This window comes from Mobula birostris, chromosome 1 (genome assembly GCF_030028105.1).
Source record: "Mobula birostris isolate sMobBir1 chromosome 1, sMobBir1.hap1, whole genome shotgun sequence".
In the NCBI taxonomy this organism is placed as follows: domain Eukaryota; kingdom Metazoa; phylum Chordata; class Chondrichthyes; order Myliobatiformes; family Myliobatidae; genus Mobula; species Mobula birostris.
The window spans coordinates 108,648,143-108,665,772 of NC_092370.1; the positions used below are offsets into that span (position 1 = coordinate 108,648,143).

At 41.9% G+C, this 17,630-nt stretch overlaps 1 protein-coding gene across 2 annotated transcripts in view; it reads right to left on the reverse strand.

Annotated features, from left to right (window-relative positions):
• The window catches only part of map3k22 (mitogen-activated protein kinase kinase kinase 22), a 111,813-nt gene that overhangs the window by 51,770 nt on the left and 42,413 nt on the right, over nt 1-17,630 (reverse strand). For both annotated transcript variants that reach the window (XM_072259847.1, XM_072259838.1), the window contains exon 3: nt 10,863-10,957. In XM_072259847.1, coding sequence (XP_072115948.1) covers nt 10,863-10,957 — 95 coding nt within the window. The remainder of the gene's footprint in view (nt 1-10,862; nt 10,958-17,630) is intronic.

Sequence of the window (17,630 nt, forward strand, 5' to 3'; positions counted from 1 at the left end):
AGTGTGATCTTTGCAGGATGCCCACGCTTAGGGAGAGTAGCAATAGTACTGAATTTCCTCCATTTGTAGACAATTTCTTTCACTGTGGACTGATGAACACTCAGGTCTTTAAAAATGCTTTTGTAGCCTTTCCCAGCTTCATGCATCTCTATAATTCTTCTTCTAAAGTCCTCTGAAAGTTGTTTTGATCGAGACATGGTGCACATAAACAGATCTTTCTTGAGAAGCGCAGGCTCTGTCAGTAACGTAACTTTGTGTGTGTGTTTTTTATAGGGCAGGGCACCTCTACAACCCACACCTCCAATCTCATCTCACTGACTGAAACATCTGACTCCAAGTAGCTTTTGTAGAAAGCATTACCCCAGAGGTTCACATACTTTCTCCATCAAATACATGTAATTTTGGATAACTTTTCTTAATAAATAAATAAACAAGCATTATGTTTTTGTGTTGTCTATTTAATTGGGTTCTCTTTATCTAGTTTTAGGACCTATATGAAGTTCTGATCACATTTTAGGTTATATTTATGCAGAAATAGGGAAAATTCTACAGGGTTCATGAACTTTCTAGCGCCACTGTATATTGGGGAAAATGGAAGGCCGACCACAGCAGCAATGGAATAGTCAAATCAGAGAAATTCACGGATGCATCAACAAAGGCAGAGATGGGAAATACTGTGGAAGGAGCTTTCAATCAAGGAAGTTTTCTGGTAATGGCAAGATAGTTTATCTGAAGAAGCATTTATTAGTAATGATAAAACCAAAAAGACTCACCACGGTGTGTTGTACTGGGAAAGTTTATGCTTACAACTAAATTTAAATATGGTAAGTAGGCAGCAACGTGACAGTTCCAGAGTTCTCCTGACAGGCTACCTTACCACATTCTAACCCCATTCCTCACCCCATTCTCTTGAGTTTTTAAAGTTGTCTACATCCTAAATCTTGTCGAAGCTTTTGTCAGTCACCTAATATCTTGTGGAGAGGTTAGGTTGGTTTTATAGATTGGAGCGAATGGTTCTACGTTAGAGTTTGGAGTAGCTAAGTCTGTTTTTCCTGGAGCAGAGGAAGTTAAGAGGGGTCATGAATGAGTTACTGACTGCAAGATGTTTATCCCCATAGGCTGATAAAACCAGAGGATATAGGTTGTGGGCAAGGGATTTAGAGGGGATCTGAGGAGGAGAGGACTTCATTCACCCAGAGAATGAGGGTGGTGGAAGCATTGAAAATGTGTCTAGATGAGCACTTGAATTGTTTAGGTATTCAATTCTAAAAAAAAATGGGATTGATTTGGACATGTGCCCTCTGGCCAATATGGACTCAATGTGCCAAATGGTCTGTTTTAATTCCCTATGACTCACGACATTGGCTCAGTGTTAACTTTTGTCTGATTATACTCTGTGGAACATTTTCTAACATTAAAAGGCATGTTAAGTTTTTTTTTACTCACAGTTGTCAGAATCTGGAACAGCTGAATTGATAAAGAATTTTGAAAGTGAATTATCAGGTAACCAACCATAATGAATAAACAAGTTTGGATGGGGGGCTTTTAAAGAGTCAAAATGGGTGCATTGCCAAATATCCTGAACTATAACTCTCTGTGACTTTACAGGAGAATATTGTAAGCAAGCAATTAGCTTTAACTCTGTAATAAAACACAATCCATGAATCCCTGATGTTTTTCATCAGAGAAAAGTGAAGCAAATGAGGTCTATCTTTTAAAGGAGTCAGTGGTCAATACTGATGTATCTGTATGTTCCAAAATAAAGATAAAATACTTTATCCATCTTTTTCCCCCCATCAGAAATCATTTGTAAAACTAAGAAAGGGCTTTGGTAGCTCTTCAAAATAAAAGTCAATGCTAAATAATATTCTGAAGTAGACCACACCCTTAGTGTGAAGTTAGTCAGAGTCAACTGATAAAGGTAACAATGGAATGCTTTGACATTGCATAAAATAATATTGACTGGTCAGCTGCCATGGAAAAAAAAGAGGAAAGGGAGTTCCTAAGTCTCAAATACTTTGAAAGATGTGCAAATCCAACTGAGAAGTTCAAACGGATAGAAAATGGAATATAAACTGTGATTGTTTAGATGAGTCAGTAACAGAAAATGCACTGACTGTTATCTTCCAGCTCTGCTGAAAGCCAGAATGATTACAACATTGTTGAACCGATTCCAGAATAAGTACACTGCCCCAAGAATGTACACATAAGAACCACAGCAGTAAGTATTTTGAAAAGGTCTGAATTAGTGGATTCCTTTATCCTGTGTGACTATTTCATCATGAAGACATCAGTAGGTAAACCATTATAGCAGTGTGAATGTTTTGTGCTAGATTGATTTTATGTTGCCTTTTATGTGACGTGGGTTTCACAAGAAAGTCATCATTTAATGCCAACTCCTACTACCCTTGAGAAGCTGACGATGTCTTATATCATGTAATAGTGGTGGAGAGTGTGGATGGGGTGCCAAGCAAGGCATCTGCTTTAAAATGAATGGCACTGAGCATCTTGAATGTTATCGCAACAGCTTGGCTAGAGGTATGGCTAGTTCTGAGATAATGGGCAGTTAAGTTACTGGCCTAGCAACCAGTGTTTTCAACTATTGTCACACAGACACAAGTTAAATTCTTACCCTGCCTGCTGAAGTATCTAAAATAAAGTACTGTAATTAAAAAACAGTTAGAATAGCATTAACCGTGAACCACCATTTTGTCATAGAAACCCCATGCCGTTCATATTACCCATCAGTTAAAGATGACTGCATCCCTATACCGAATGTTTTAATTCCATTTTTGGGATTATGGGCATGGCTTGCAAAACTGATCTCTAAATGACCTTGAGAAAATAGTGGAAAACCATCTGGTTCAAACCCAGGGGAAAGGTGTTCCCGCTGTGCCGTGGGGTAGCGAGTTCAAAGATCAAGTTTCAATGACAATGAAGCACCAGTGATATAATTCCCAGTCAAGATGAAGGTCACAAATTTGGAATGTATGTGGGAGTAGCAGAGGCAAGTAACTGCAGTACATCTTCTTGATATAGATTGCCAGTGATGGAAGGGATTGAATGTTTAGGGTGGTTTATGGAGTGCCAATTAAGTGGGTTGCTTTGATTTTGATAGTGCTGAGTTTCTTGAGAGCACTTAGCACTGCACTCATTTAGGCAGTGGACAATGTTCCATCATACTCTTCATTGTGCCTTGTAAATGGTGGAAAAACCTCGGGGTAGCAGAAGTTGAGTCATTCATTGTTAGATTCCCAGCTTATGGTTTGCTCCTGTAGCCAATATATTTATATGGCATGTCCAGTTCAACTTCTGCTTCCTTAGGTCGGAGGTGATTTGGGATAGAAAGTAAATGCTACCAGAAGTGTTATCTGCCTCATGCCCTAACCTCAAATAATGCACCATAGCCCTATTGACTATAACACAAACAAAATGTTAGAGCAATACAGCAGGTCAGGCAGCATCTACGGTGAGGAATAAACAGTTGTCGTTTCAGGCCAAGTCTCTACATCAGAGTTCTCATTCCCATTTCACTGTGCTGGCCCTTGACCAGACAACTTGGATACTGAGGCAGTTTAAGGCCTTCCAGATGCCCACCGGAGGCTGCCTATGGCCCTGAATGCCATTTGTTGACACCCACTGTCAATATTCATTCTCACAGTTCTCACACATGCTTGTTGGAATAGTGTTGGCTGCCTGCTTGTCAAGGGAAAGACCCTGCATAACTTTCAGTGGAGCTGTAAGCACATAGATGATGACAGGAATCCTCTACCACTGTTTCCTTTTTCCTCAACAGGTCATGGCTCCACAAGTGGCTGACAATGTTATTCCGGTAAAAATTATCACTGACTACCTTAAACTAGCAGTCACTCAAGTTCACTTTCCCCATCATAGAGTCCCACAACCTATGGACTTACTTTCAAGGACTCTTCATCTCATGTTCTTGATATTTATTGCTTATTTATTATTATTCTTTCTTTCTTTTTGTATTTGCACAGTTTGTTATCTTTTGCACACTGGTTGCCTGCCCCGTTGGTGCTGTCTTTCATTTATCCTATTACAGTTACTGGATTTATCGAGTATGTCTACAGGAAGACGACCCTCAGCATTGTATATGGTAACATACGTACTTTGATAATAAACTTACTTTGAACTTTGACTGGTTTGTTAGTTTATACCAGTTCTCAGTCAGCAAAGGGTGAATTTTGTTTCTGCAAAGTGATACAGTATTATTACTGTATTAGGCAGGCAGACTTGGCACAGGAGTGGTGTTATCTATCCCTTACCATAATTTTAGATATTGCAACATAGCAAGGGGTGGAGTAGTGGTGTTGGAGAACAATATCAGAGCAATAGCAGTGATTAGATTTGTCTCAGATCATTTTCAATGCATTATGTAAGATTGCCGACCGGGACAATACACAACTTGACTGGCAAGAAACCGGCCTGTTTGGGAATAAGAGCAACACACATCAAAGTTGCTGGTGAACGCAGCAGGCCAGGCAGCATCTGTAGGAAGAGGTGCAGTCGATGTTTCAGGCCGAGACCCTTCGTCAGCGCTAACTGAAGGAAGAGTGAGTAAGGGATTTGAAAGTTGGAGGGGGAGGGGGAGATCCAAAATGATAGGAGAAGACAGGAGGGGGAGGGATGGAGCCAAGAGCTGGACAGGTGATAGGCAAAAGGGATACAAGAGGATCATGGGACAGGAGGTCTGGGAAGAAAGACGGGGGGAGGGGGACCCAGAGGATGGGCAAGGGGTATATTCAGAGGCACAGAGGGAGAAAAAGGAGAGTGAGAGAAAGAATGTGTGTATAAAAATAAGTAACAGATGGGGTATGAGGGGGAGGTGGGGCCTTAGCAGAAGTTAGAGAAGTCGATGTTCATGCCATCAGGTTGGAGGCCACGCAGACGGAATATAAGGTGTTGTTCCTCCAACCTGAGTGTGGCTTCATCTTTACAGTAGAGGAGGCCGTGGATAGACATGTCAGAATGGGAATGGGATGTGAAATTAAAATGTGTGGCCACTGGGAGATCCTGCTTACTCTGGCGGACAGAGCGTAGATGTTCAGCAAAGCGGTCTCCCAGTCTGCGTCGGGTCTCGCCAATATATAAAAGGCCACATCGGGAGCACCGGACGCAGTATATCACCCCAGTCGACTCACAGGTGAAGTGTTGCCTCACCTGGAAGAACTGTTTGGGGCCCTGAATGGTGGTAAGGGAGGAAGTATAAGGGCATGTGTAGCACTTGTTCCGCTTACACGGATAAGTGCCAGGAGGGAGATCAGTGGGGAGGGATGGGGGGGACGAATGGACAAGGGAGTTGTGTAGGGAGCGATCCCTGCGGAATGCAGAGAGAGGGGGAGAGGAAAAGATGTGCTTAGTGGTGGGATCCCGTTGGAGGTGGCGGAAGTTACGGAGAATAATATGTTGGACCCGGAGGCTGGTGGGGTGGTAGGTGAGGACCAGGGGAACCCTATTCCTAGTGGGGTGGCGGGAGGATGGAGTGAGAGCAGATGTACGTGAAATGGGGGAGATGCGTTTAAGAGCAGAGTTGATAGCGGAGGAAGGGAAGCCCCTTTCTTTAAAAAAGGAAGACATCTCCCTCGTCCTAGAATGAAAAGCCTCATCCTGAGAGCAGATGCGGCGGAGACGGAGGAATTGCGAGAAGGGGATGGCGTTTTTGCAAGAGACAGGGTGAGAAGAGGAATAGTCCAGATAGCTGTGAGAGTCAGTAGGCTTATAGTAGACATCAGTGGATAAGCTGTCTCCAGAGACAGAGACAGAAAGATCTAGAAAGGGGAGGGAGGTGTTGGAAATGGACCAGGTAAACTTGAGGGCAGGGTGAAAGATGGAGGCAAAGTTAATAAAGTCAACGAGTTCTGCATGCGTGCAGGAAGCAACACCAATGCAGTCGACGATGTAGCGAAGGAAAAGTGGGGGACAGATACCAGAATAGGCACGGAACATAGATTGTTCCACAAAGCCAACAAAAAGGCAGGCATAGCTAGGACCCATACGGGTGCCCATAGCTACACCTTTAGTTTGGAGAAAGTGGGAGGAGCCAAAGGAGAAATTACTAAGAATGCAGGGGGGGGTGGGGAAAGATGTGCTTAGTGGTGGGATCCCGTTGGAGGTGGCGGAAGTTAATGCAGAGAGAGGGGGGGAGGGAAAGATGTGCTTAGTGGTGGGATCCCGTTGAATGCAGAGAGGGGTGGGAGGGAAAGATGTGCTTAGTGGTGGGATCCCGTTGAGTGCAGAGAGAGGGGGGGGGAGGGAAAGATGTGCTTAGTGGTGGGATCCCGCAGGGATCGCTCCCTACACAACTCCCTTGTCCATTTGTCCCCCCCATCCCTCCCCACTGATCTCCCTCCTGGCACTTATCCGTGTAAGCAGAACAAGTGCTACACATGCCCTTACACTTCCTCCCTTACCACCATTCAGGGCCCCAAACAGTCCTTCCAGGTGAGGCAACACTTCACCTGTGAGTCGACTGGGGTGATATACTGCGTCCGGTGCTCCCGATGTGGCCTTTTATATATTGGCGAGACCCGATGTAGACTGGGAGACCGCTTTGCTGAACATCTACGCTCTGTCCGCCAGAGAAAGCAGGATCTCCCAGTGGCCACACATTTTAATTCCACATCCCATTCCCATTCTGACATGTCTATCCACGGCCTCCTCTACTGTAAAGATGAAGCCACACTCAGGTTGGAGGAACAACACCTTATATTCCGTCTGCGTAGCCTCCAACCTAATGGCATGAACATCAACTTCTCTAACTTCCGCTAGGCCCCACCTCCCCCTCGTACCCCATCTGTTACTTATTTTTATACACACATTCTTTCTCTCACTCTCCTTTTTCTCCCTCTGTGCCTCTGAATATACCCCTTGCCCATCCTCTGGGTCCCCCCCCCACCACCGTCTTTCTTCCCGGACCTCCTGTCCCATGATCCTCTCGTATCCCTTTTGCCTATCACCTGTCCAGCTCTTGGCTCTATCCCTCCCCCTCCTGTCTTCTCTTATCATTTTGGATCTCCCCCTCCCCCTCCAACTTTCAAATCCCTTACTCACTCTTCCTTCAGTTAGTCCTGACGAAGGGTCTCGGCCTGAAATGTCGACTGCACCTCTTCCTACAGATGCTGCCTGGTCTGCTGCGTTCACCAGCAACTTTGATGTGTGTTGCTTGAATTTCCAGCATCTGCAGAATTCCTGTTGTTTGTGTTTGGGAATAACTTTTTTTCCAAGAATTTTCAGGGTCCATTCGAGATAATGCACTCATCAAATCTATGCAGCAGCAGAGCATGAAATTTGACTGGACGTTCCACCAGTCAGTCAGCTTCCTGATTTCTGAAGTGCAACAATACATGCTTGTCTCTGGATCTTAGGTAAACAGTCACACCTCAGGCAGCATGGCACAGTCTCAGTGGCAGGTCATTGGCTGCTGGGCTGAGTTTTTAACATGTTCACTGTTTACATTAGCAAGGCCTGAAGCCTTGCTATTTTCTAGTTCTATAGCTGCAAAATTCTCATTTTAGTTTTCTTTTCTGTTATTGGGGTTTACCATTTTTAAGCAGTTAATATGCGATCTGGTCAGTAGTTTAATTGCAGCACTGTTCAGTTGTCTATGAACAATTGCTCCTGTGAGCCAAGATTTCTTGCTATTGTGTGTCATCAAACAGAATAAGATGAACTGGTTGAAGACTGTCTTGTGAGGTAGTTTAATAATGATGCTGCACAGCCACATTTGGCAATGAAACGGGAACTCCTATCCTCTGACCTTGCTGCTTCTGCATGTCTTCCAAGTGATGGCAGACATGAACATTATAGATTCATCAGCTGAGGGCTAATGGCAGGAAATAAGCATGTTTTTAGCCCAATACAGTGAGGGTCCACGGAGAACAGGATCAATATTGAGGATTCCAGGGCCACTTACTTATCAAACATATCTTTGTGCTGCCACACCTTGGAGAACAATCCTGTTGGTAGGATTGCCTGTGGCCAGATTCAGCAATGGGGCAGCCATGGACATTGACTTAAAGTGATTATTTTATCAGCAAGTCAGTATCATCTAGGATTAGACTACCCAATTTTGGCACCTGTTTTCACATAATTAAAATGCATCAGTAGGTGAAAGTGTATTTATCTTTACTGAGTCTAGTATTGAATTTGAAGGAAGTAACTAATTGCAATATAGGGTTTGTGGAATTGAGTGACATTCTAAGTAAGTCAAGCCCTGAGTGTGAAATTTCTTCTCTGAAAGGACATTATAGCATTAGACAAAATTTTAAGATGATCTTGTAGTTTCATAGTGACTATGTTTCTCCAGTTCTACAATTGCTGATTTTGTTCCAGGTTAAAGATGGAAGGGTTAATATTCATGATTCAGACTAGAGGGCAAAATGCTCTGCAGTCAACTGTGGAATAAATGAAAAAGCTCATGTGCAGGAAGCAAAAGAATAAGGAGAAAAATCCTGGATCTAAAGCCGGAGGAATGGGTGGTAAATAAGCATGGAAATTTTGTAGTTGGCATGGGGATGGTAGAAACAGTCAGCAAAGGATGGAACAAAGCAGGATTTTATATTTTTACTTTATATTTCGAACAGAAATTAACAAATAAACTGTACACAAACAGGAGGAGGCTATTCTACAGAGGATATTCTATCTCCAGAACCTACTTCATTCACTCCAGCTCCCAGCATCTTTGGCCCTCACTTACCCACTTCAGAAAATCCAGAAGCAACTTCTGAAATTTAAAATGACCAGTCTCCAGTCTTGATCTCAATTCCGCTATCTTACTAACCTCCACTAATCATGATTCCCTGAAGTATAAAAATCCAAGGGAGTGAGCCTGGAAAATGGATTAAGTAAAAAGCATTTGTGCCCATTTCCTGCTGGTCCTGGTCATGAGGAAGTTAGACAATCCTTAGGAAATTAGATCAGGCACCTTCTGTCATGATTTACTTCTGGCATTTCTCCATTGCTATTTCTGCATCCAGTGAAGTCCCCTAAGCACTAGCCATTTCCAGTTGATCAACTGGATCTACGTCCTTTACTATTCTCCCTCTGTGAAACAACCTTCAGGGCAAATTGTGGAACATGAATGAATTAAAGGGTTCTCCTCCTCTCTCACAGTACATAGATTTTATTTTTTACTGAAACCTCTATCATTTTCATTTCTGCGTGCTGCCCTTTTTCACACAAGAATTGCTGAAAAAGGCTACAGCATCTGTGCACTGTGCACTGTGCACCTTAGGACAAACGTTAGCCTTGCTGCTTGCATAGGCCATAGTAAAATCCTGGTGTGCTCCAACAGGTGGGCATACCCTTTCGAAGGCTAGCGTGTGATTTTTCCAGGCTCCACAATGTTTCCAAAGTTGCTGCATGACTACCATGGACAGAACACCTTGACAGTGCTGACCAACTTCCCAGTGTGAAATTAATTCAGCAGCTCTGCTAGGTACAGCAAGCAACTGTGCAGTCTGACTAAAGGGGAGCAAAACTTAACTGTGCAGATATCACCATTTTGTGATCATTTTTTGACATGTTAGTTACTGTACAAGAAGTGGATGAAATTCAACTTCTAGACTTTAATGTCTCAACTTCCACAGCTCTCCAGAATGCGCAACTCTGTGAATGAAGAACTTTTTTGCAAGCCCAGTCTTAAGTCGGCATATCCTTATCTTCAGACTGTCTTCTTGTTGTAGGTTCCACAAGCAAGGAAAGAAACTCTCACCATCCAAGTTGTTGAAATCTTTCAGGATCTCATTCATTTCAATAATATTACCCCCATTCTTCCAGAATTCAAAATTAAGGTCAATCTAATTAATGTTTGTTCCTTCATACTAGAAATCAATCTATGGACCTTCTCCAAAACCGATTGAAGAATAATCAATATTATTATCCTCTAATGAAAGTATAACTTACATAAGAAGTCCAAATCTGTGATTGGCAGTCCAAGTGCATTCTTATCAAAGTCCCTTAGAATTGCAGCAAAACTTTCCTCCAATTCCATTGAAATTATGACAAGATCCCATTTGCTTCCAGGGTCTATAGCATTCACAAGGAGGACCATACAAACTCTTTATAGTGGACACCAGAATTGAACTCTAAAACCCCCGAGGTGTAATAGTGCCGTGCTAATCACTACACTAACATGTCACTATATATGAAAAGTTTTACTAAATTTGTTAAATACAACTTTGCTATCATATAACATTGAAAAGCATCTTTTATGCTTTTGAGTGTACTGTTGCTACTTGGTTCATAATGCATTCCAGATTATGAATCCACCAATTTCAATTCCAGAATATTTCTCACACTTTGAATCTTCCACATACCATTAGTACAGGTTAAAGTTATAAAAGTGGCTTTCAGTGAAATGCTGGAGGTCATTCAACTCACAAATCCGATTGAGATTTTAAGAGCAGGTGATTTGGAAAATTGATGATGACAGGATGGTCGACATGTTTACATGTACGTAGAGTGGGGTTTTTGACAAGGTCTCACATGGTAGGTAGATTAAGACACAAGAAATCCAATGCATGTTGGTAAAATGGATCCAAAATTGGCTTTGTGATAGGAGGCGGAAGTTAGTGGTGGATTATTTCTCTGACTGAAAGTCTATAACAAGTGCTGTACAGCAGGGTTCAGTGCTGGAGCCTTTGTTTGTCCTAGATATAAGTGACTTTGCTAAGAATATAGGTGATCTAAGGACAAGACTCCAGAAATATACATCAAGTTGCTTTGCACCTCAGTTTTCCCATAACACAACAGCAAGAGCGAAATGAACAAACCTGGTAACAACACTGGCAAAATTTGCAGAACTTAAACCCATTTTTCTTTGTCTTTGATGCAAATCTCACCTGCTTGTTCCTGCCAGTGTCATAATCCAGTAATTTACGGCACTTGCCCAGAGCAGCCAAATCTTTCATAATCGAGTTCAGGGCTTCTTGCTCATCTGCAAAACAAGACAGACACCAACAAAAACTGAATTAATGAATATCAGTTGAAGGCACATAATGGAAAGGAAAATATCTTTTGGATTGTAACTGACTCAATTAAAACCAAACTTTACCGATGCCTGGTAGCAGTAAATTGTACCATCCACAGGATGCACTACAACTCACCAAGGTTCCTTCGACAGCACCTTCCAAACCCATGACCTCTGCCAGCTTGAAGGACAAGACCAACAAAGGTATGGGAATTTCACCACCTGGATGTAATGTTCCAAGCCACACACCACCCCGACTTGAAAATACAAACGTACATTGCTGCTCCTTCACCACCGCTGAGTCAAAATCCTGGATCTCTTTTTAGCTGCATTGTGGGTACACCACAATATCAACCAGAGCAGTTCAAGAAGGCAGCTCACCAGCACCTTCTCAAGTGCAAGTAGGGATGGACTCAGTCTGCAAGGTCCATGTCCCTTGAATGGATACAAACTCTGGCTGCTGAACCACCTACATATTGCTTTGCTGAACACAGAAATAACAGTCACTAATTTGGCGACTGTCCCAAATCATCTCCGTTGGAGAATCTGTCAGCAACATGAAATGTTGATTTTCCCCTAAAAATGGAGAAATTACTGAACAATTAGCAACTAATAAACAAACATTTCTCAAATACTGTAATTGCCATAGGATCTTATATGCAATTTATACAAACTCAGTGACCCAATGGGAAATGAGGACAACGTTATGCATAACAGCTCTCAGCAAATCGCAATGAAATAAATGATCCGTTTTGCGATTTGTATAAGGATAAATAATAGCTAAAAGTCTCACCATCTTCATAAAGAACAATGGGATGTTTTCATCCATGGCACAAACTGTAACTCAGTTAAATTTCTTTTCAAGTGTGCAGGGAAGAATGATCAGCAGATAATAGCAAAGTTACACTGCCACAGCGATGGAGTAAAAGCAAAAGATATTTGCAACAGACAGAAGGTCATCCAGCGTGGTGATGGTAACATGTCATAAATTCAAGGCTATAATATTTTTGGACTATTGGGGGTTATGGGTAGCAGCCAGATAAATAGAGCTGCGGCCAAGGTCAGATAAGCAATGATCTTACTGAGTTGCAAAGGAGGTTAGAAAGGTTGTCTGGCCCATCTCTGCTACTGTTTCATATGTTGTTATGTATTTGTTATCAATAGGCAAATAATCAAGGGGGAGTGGAAGACAGTGGGGTGGGGAAGGGGGCGGAGGGATCAGTTGAAGACAGCAGAGAATTTACTTGAGAAATGGTCTTTTCATTTCCTCCTTTACTCTTGGCAAAGAAGCAGCACTGCAAAAGCACGTAGTAGCTAGATCTGGAAGCAGAAGCCGCTCTTAAGCTACTGGATTCTACTGCTTTTCCATCATTAGAACAGTGTGGAAAACCCTCCATTACATAAACACACTGTACAGAACTCTGGCCAAGTTTGCAGCTATTTGCAGCATTATTCACCCATCCTTCAACAATTCATGGCCAGAAAGGAAAGTCACTTTAATGTAATCAGTAACTGAACTTTTCCTCTAAATTAAGCAAATCCACTGCAACATTTATCAGCAGATATTTAAAGAAAACACCCTAAAAATAAGAAAGGAAGAAGAATAAAAGCTTGTACTGATCAGGATCTTGAACAGGGCAGAACATTCCAAGGTGAAAAAGGATCTCGAGTTTTCCAGGCATACATGAAAAATAAACTTTTCCCAGGTTTCCAGCTGGGTACAGGTGTTGATTTTAACCGATGTTTCAATGATAAATTCTGCCATCTTCATCAAGGATGATGCCTGGGCATGTCTAGTTCAGTAGAACCCATCGCCCATCCTTCCTGATTGATTAGTCCTTATCCAACCAGGTTTCCACTCTCCCACCTTGTTTACAATCAAATTTCAGTTTTTACTTATAGCAAAACTTTTGTGTTTGTTAAAATTTCTCCTCATTTTATTTCAATGGCTTCATTCACCAGGCGGTCCCAAAACCCACTGGTGTGGCACGGTAGTTTTCTGCTGTTGAACTCAATGCTATGACCATTGCAAATGCCGTGTTCTGCCACCACTGATTCCTCCGGGTAACCAAAAGTGTAACATTAACCTTTTTGAATAGACCCTTACAAACAGAGTGGCCACTGGATCGCCCTTGCCATCGGCTGTTGCTAATTTCTACATGGAGCACTTTGAGGAGAGGGTGCTGAGTTCATCGCCGTTACGCCCCAAATGCTTCTTCAGGTACACTGATGACATCTTCATAGAGTGGTCTTATGGACTCCAGGCACTCCTTCCACAACCATCTGAACATCCAAACATTCAATTTACGATAGATATGGAGAAGAATAGTGGCCTCACATTCTAACATGATGGAAACGGATGGTAGCCTCGGGCATGGCATCGATCAGAAACCCACTCACACAAGACATGTATCTTAACAATAACAGCTACCATCACGCCTCTCAACGTAGAGTGATTCTTTCTACTTTGATTAACCACACAAAACCATTTCAGACCTGGAGAGCTCCACAAAGAAATAGATAATTACGCATGACGTTCCTACAAAATGTCTACAAGTTGAAGGAAATAAATCAGGTTCTTAAGAGGGCTGACTGAAAAACCAGGAAGCCTAACAACGAGGAGGAACCCATTGCTACTGCCTGTCTTCCTTATATTTCCACGGTTACTGGAAGGATTGCCACGATCCTGAAGAAATACAGGATTAATACCCTCAACAAACGCATAAGGAAGCTCAAATTGCAGCTTATGTGGATCAAAAGTGACCTGGGACTCAGGGTGGCTGGCGTTTACAGGATTCCCTGTAAACATGGAGCAGCGTATAGCGGCCAGATGGGGTGCACAGTGGAACTTGCATCAAAGAGCACAGGAGGTGTATCCATTTGGGTCACCTGGAGAAATGGACGATAGCAGAACATTGCATTTGCAATGCCCACAGGATTGACTCTATGCTGTACCAATAGTTTATGTGGTGAAGGAAGCCATTGAAATGAAACTAGAGGAAATGAATTTTAACAAAGACAAAGGTCTCGCTCTAAGTTAGAACTGGAATTCAATTGTAAACAAGGTGGGAGAGCAGAAGCCTAACTGGATAAGGACTTACCAATCAGGAGAGATAGATGACAGGGTATATGTACCACCAGACTAGACATCCCTAGGCATCATCCCTGATGAAGATGGCAGAGTTTGTCATTGAAACGTCGGTTAAAATCAATACCTGTACCTGGCTGGAAGCCCAAGAAGAGCCTGAGGAGACAATAACTGATGACCAGCCAAGGAAGATATTAGAACTGTGTCCAAAACATTAATGGGTTGTATGGGATCAGTTTTCTCAGCTCTTGACAGTTATTAATTGATCAATCATATTACAGGCAAACTGACTGCAGCATTTGCCTAGCTGAGGACAATTACTAAACTTTGAAGTCACCTTTATCAAGAGGTTGGGAACTTACAAAGATGTCAATGGTATGTCTTATAAATTTGAAAATTATATTCTATAGATAATATATTATGGATATGAAGGTTTAGTGAAACATCCTGTCCCAAATTTAGATTTTTTTTTCTTAAATTAGTGCTTTTCATGTATGCACATTCTATTGAAGCATAATATGATAGACGGGCTCTACTTTTTGATAAGAATAATTGTGGGGTTAACATAATTCACTATCCTTGTGGAGTTAATTGGAGTGAAACCTCTGGCATCTGCACATAAACAAAGGAGCAGGAAAATCAGGAAGCCACCATCTTAGTGATCCTTCTCAGCTACAAGCTGTGCTGTTGCATGAGCTCGTTGACAGACTTCAACAATACATGCAATATAGCATGTAGTTCTGCTAATATGATATGTATAGGGTTTGTCCACTTAAGATAATTTTTAATGATGTTATAAGCCTTAATTATAACCAAACGACCTGCTAATTAACTGTTACAATTCTGGTATTTCATTGCTTCACATCGATTATAATTGAAGATTTATAAAGACAGATATTTTTCTTTGTAACTCTTGGCCTCAAATCTGCTTCTATGAAGGTTTCCAATAACCTTTAATTCTTTGATTTATTTTAAAAAAGTATTTATCTATCGCCACCCTAAATCTCGTGGTCTGGCTTTTGGCTTCCACCACACTGAGGCATAGGGAATATCTGAGATTCACCGCTCTCTGAAAGAAGAAATTTTTACACTTGTCCGTTTTAAATGACCAGCCTTTACAGTTACTATGCCCCTTGTTCATGACTCTCCCACTAGTGAAAACCTATCAGCATCAGCCCTGTAAACCCCCTTAGGAACTCAGATATTTAAATAAGGTCACCCCCTCATTCTTTTAAACTCTAAGAAATGAATATGCAAACTGTCAAGTGTCTGTTGATAGCACAACTTCTCATTCCAAGAATTAACTTGGTAAATCTACACTGGATTGCTGCCAATGCTGTTGTATCATTTTTTACATAAGGGGACCAAAATAATGCACATTGCCGCAGCTGTGCCCTCAACACCCTGTACAACTGTAGCAAAGCTTCCCTTTTTTAACTCCAACCCCTTTGCAATAAAGGCCAACATGCCGCTTGCATTCTTAACTACTCGTTGGACCTGACTGCGAACATTTGCAATTTATCACCTAAATCCCTCTGATCTTCACTCATTTGCAATCTCACTTCACAAAGATAATAATCTGCTTTTTGATTCCTCATACCGAAGTGCAAGACTTCATGTTTCTCCCAGCCACTTGAACTATTCTGTTGCAGAGGAACAATGCCTTCACCTCCAATTTCAGTACTATTGCAAACTTACGTTTCTTTACACTTGTTCCCATCTCCAGTTCATTAATGTTAACAATAAACAACTGAGGGCCAAAAACTATCCCTGTGGGACTCTACTAGTTACATTACTCCAGTCTGAAAAGGACCCATTCACTCCAACTCTCTGCTTTCTATGTGTCGGCCAATATTTAATCCAAATTAACACATTTCCGCCAACAGCCTGGGTTTTAATTTATGCACTACACCTTATATGGCAACATGTAAAATGTCTTCTAGAAATTTGAACACATTACATTAACAGGTTCCCCTCTAACAATGCTTCCTCCCGCATCTTCAAAGAATTTGAGAAAATATGTCAAACATAATTTACTTCACAGGATCCTACAACAATGATGACCTGGTACAAAGCAAATTCCTTATATGTCACCATGTACAACCCTGAGATTCATTCACTTATGGGCATTCACAGTAAATACAAGAAACCCAACAGAATCAATAAAAGATCACATCCAACAGGACGGACAAGAAATATCACTGTGCAAATACAAAAAAAAATATAATAATAGCAATAAATATTGAGAACATGAGGTATAGAATGTTTGAAAGTGATTCTATAGGTTGTGGGGAAAATTTAGTGATAGGGCAAATGAAGGTGCATGAAATAATTCCCTCTGGCTCAAGAGTCTGATGGTTGAGGTGTAATAACAGTTCCTGAACCTGGTGGAGTGGGTCCTGTTCCTTCTTCCTGATGGCAGTAGTGAGGAGACAGCATGGCCTGAATGGTGGGGGTTCTTGATGATGGATGTTGCTTTCCTGCGAGCATGCTCCTTGTAGATATGCTCAATGGTGGGGAGGGCTTTAATCATGATTGACTTGGTTGTATCCACTACTTTTTGTAGGCTTTTCTGTTCAGGTGCATTAGTGTTTCCATACCAGGCTGTGATTTAACCAGTCAATATACTCTCCACCACTCATCTATAGAAGTTAATCGAAATCTTTGACAATATGCCAAATCTGCACAAATTTTCTCAGAAAAAAGAAGCACTGCTGTGCTCTCTTTGTAATGGCACTTAAATGCTGGACTGAGGACAGATCCTCTGAAATGATAACACTGAGGAATTTAAACTTGTTGACCCTCTCCACCACTGATCCCTCGATGACAACTGTCTCATGGACCTCTGGTTTCCTCCCAATGCAGTTAATAATCAGCTCCTTGGTTTTGTTGACATTGAGTAAGTAGTTGTTGTTGTGGCACCACTCAGCCAGACTTTCAATCTCCCTCCTATATGCTGATTTGTCACCATCTTTGATTTGGCCAATGACAGTGGTGTCATCAGAAAATTTAAATATAGCATTGGAGCTGTCACAATCATAAGCATAAATTGAGTAGAGAAGGGGGCTAGGCACACAGCCTTGTGGTGCACCTGTGCTGATGGAGATTGTGAAGACTTTTTTGCCAATCCAAACTGACTGGGGTCTGCAAGTGAGGAAATCCAGTTACACAAGGACATCAAGCTTATTTCTTGAGGGGATGACAGTATTGAATGCCAAGCTGTAGTCAATGAAGAATATACTGATGTATGCACCTTTGCTGTCCAGATGTTCCATAATTGAGGGAACAGCCAATGAAATAGCATCTGCTTTTGCACTGTTGTGCTAGTAGGCAAAATGGAGCTGATCCAAGTCATCTCTCAGGCAGGAGTGCATATGTTTCATCGCCAACCTCTCAAAGCATTTCATCACAGTGGATGTAAGTGCTCCTGGACGATAAGCAACTTACCATGTTTTCCTTAAGCACCGACATAACTGAAGCCCGCTTGAAACAGGTGGGTACCTCAGACTGCCGAAGTGAGAGGTTAAAGATATCAGTGAACACTCCAGCCAG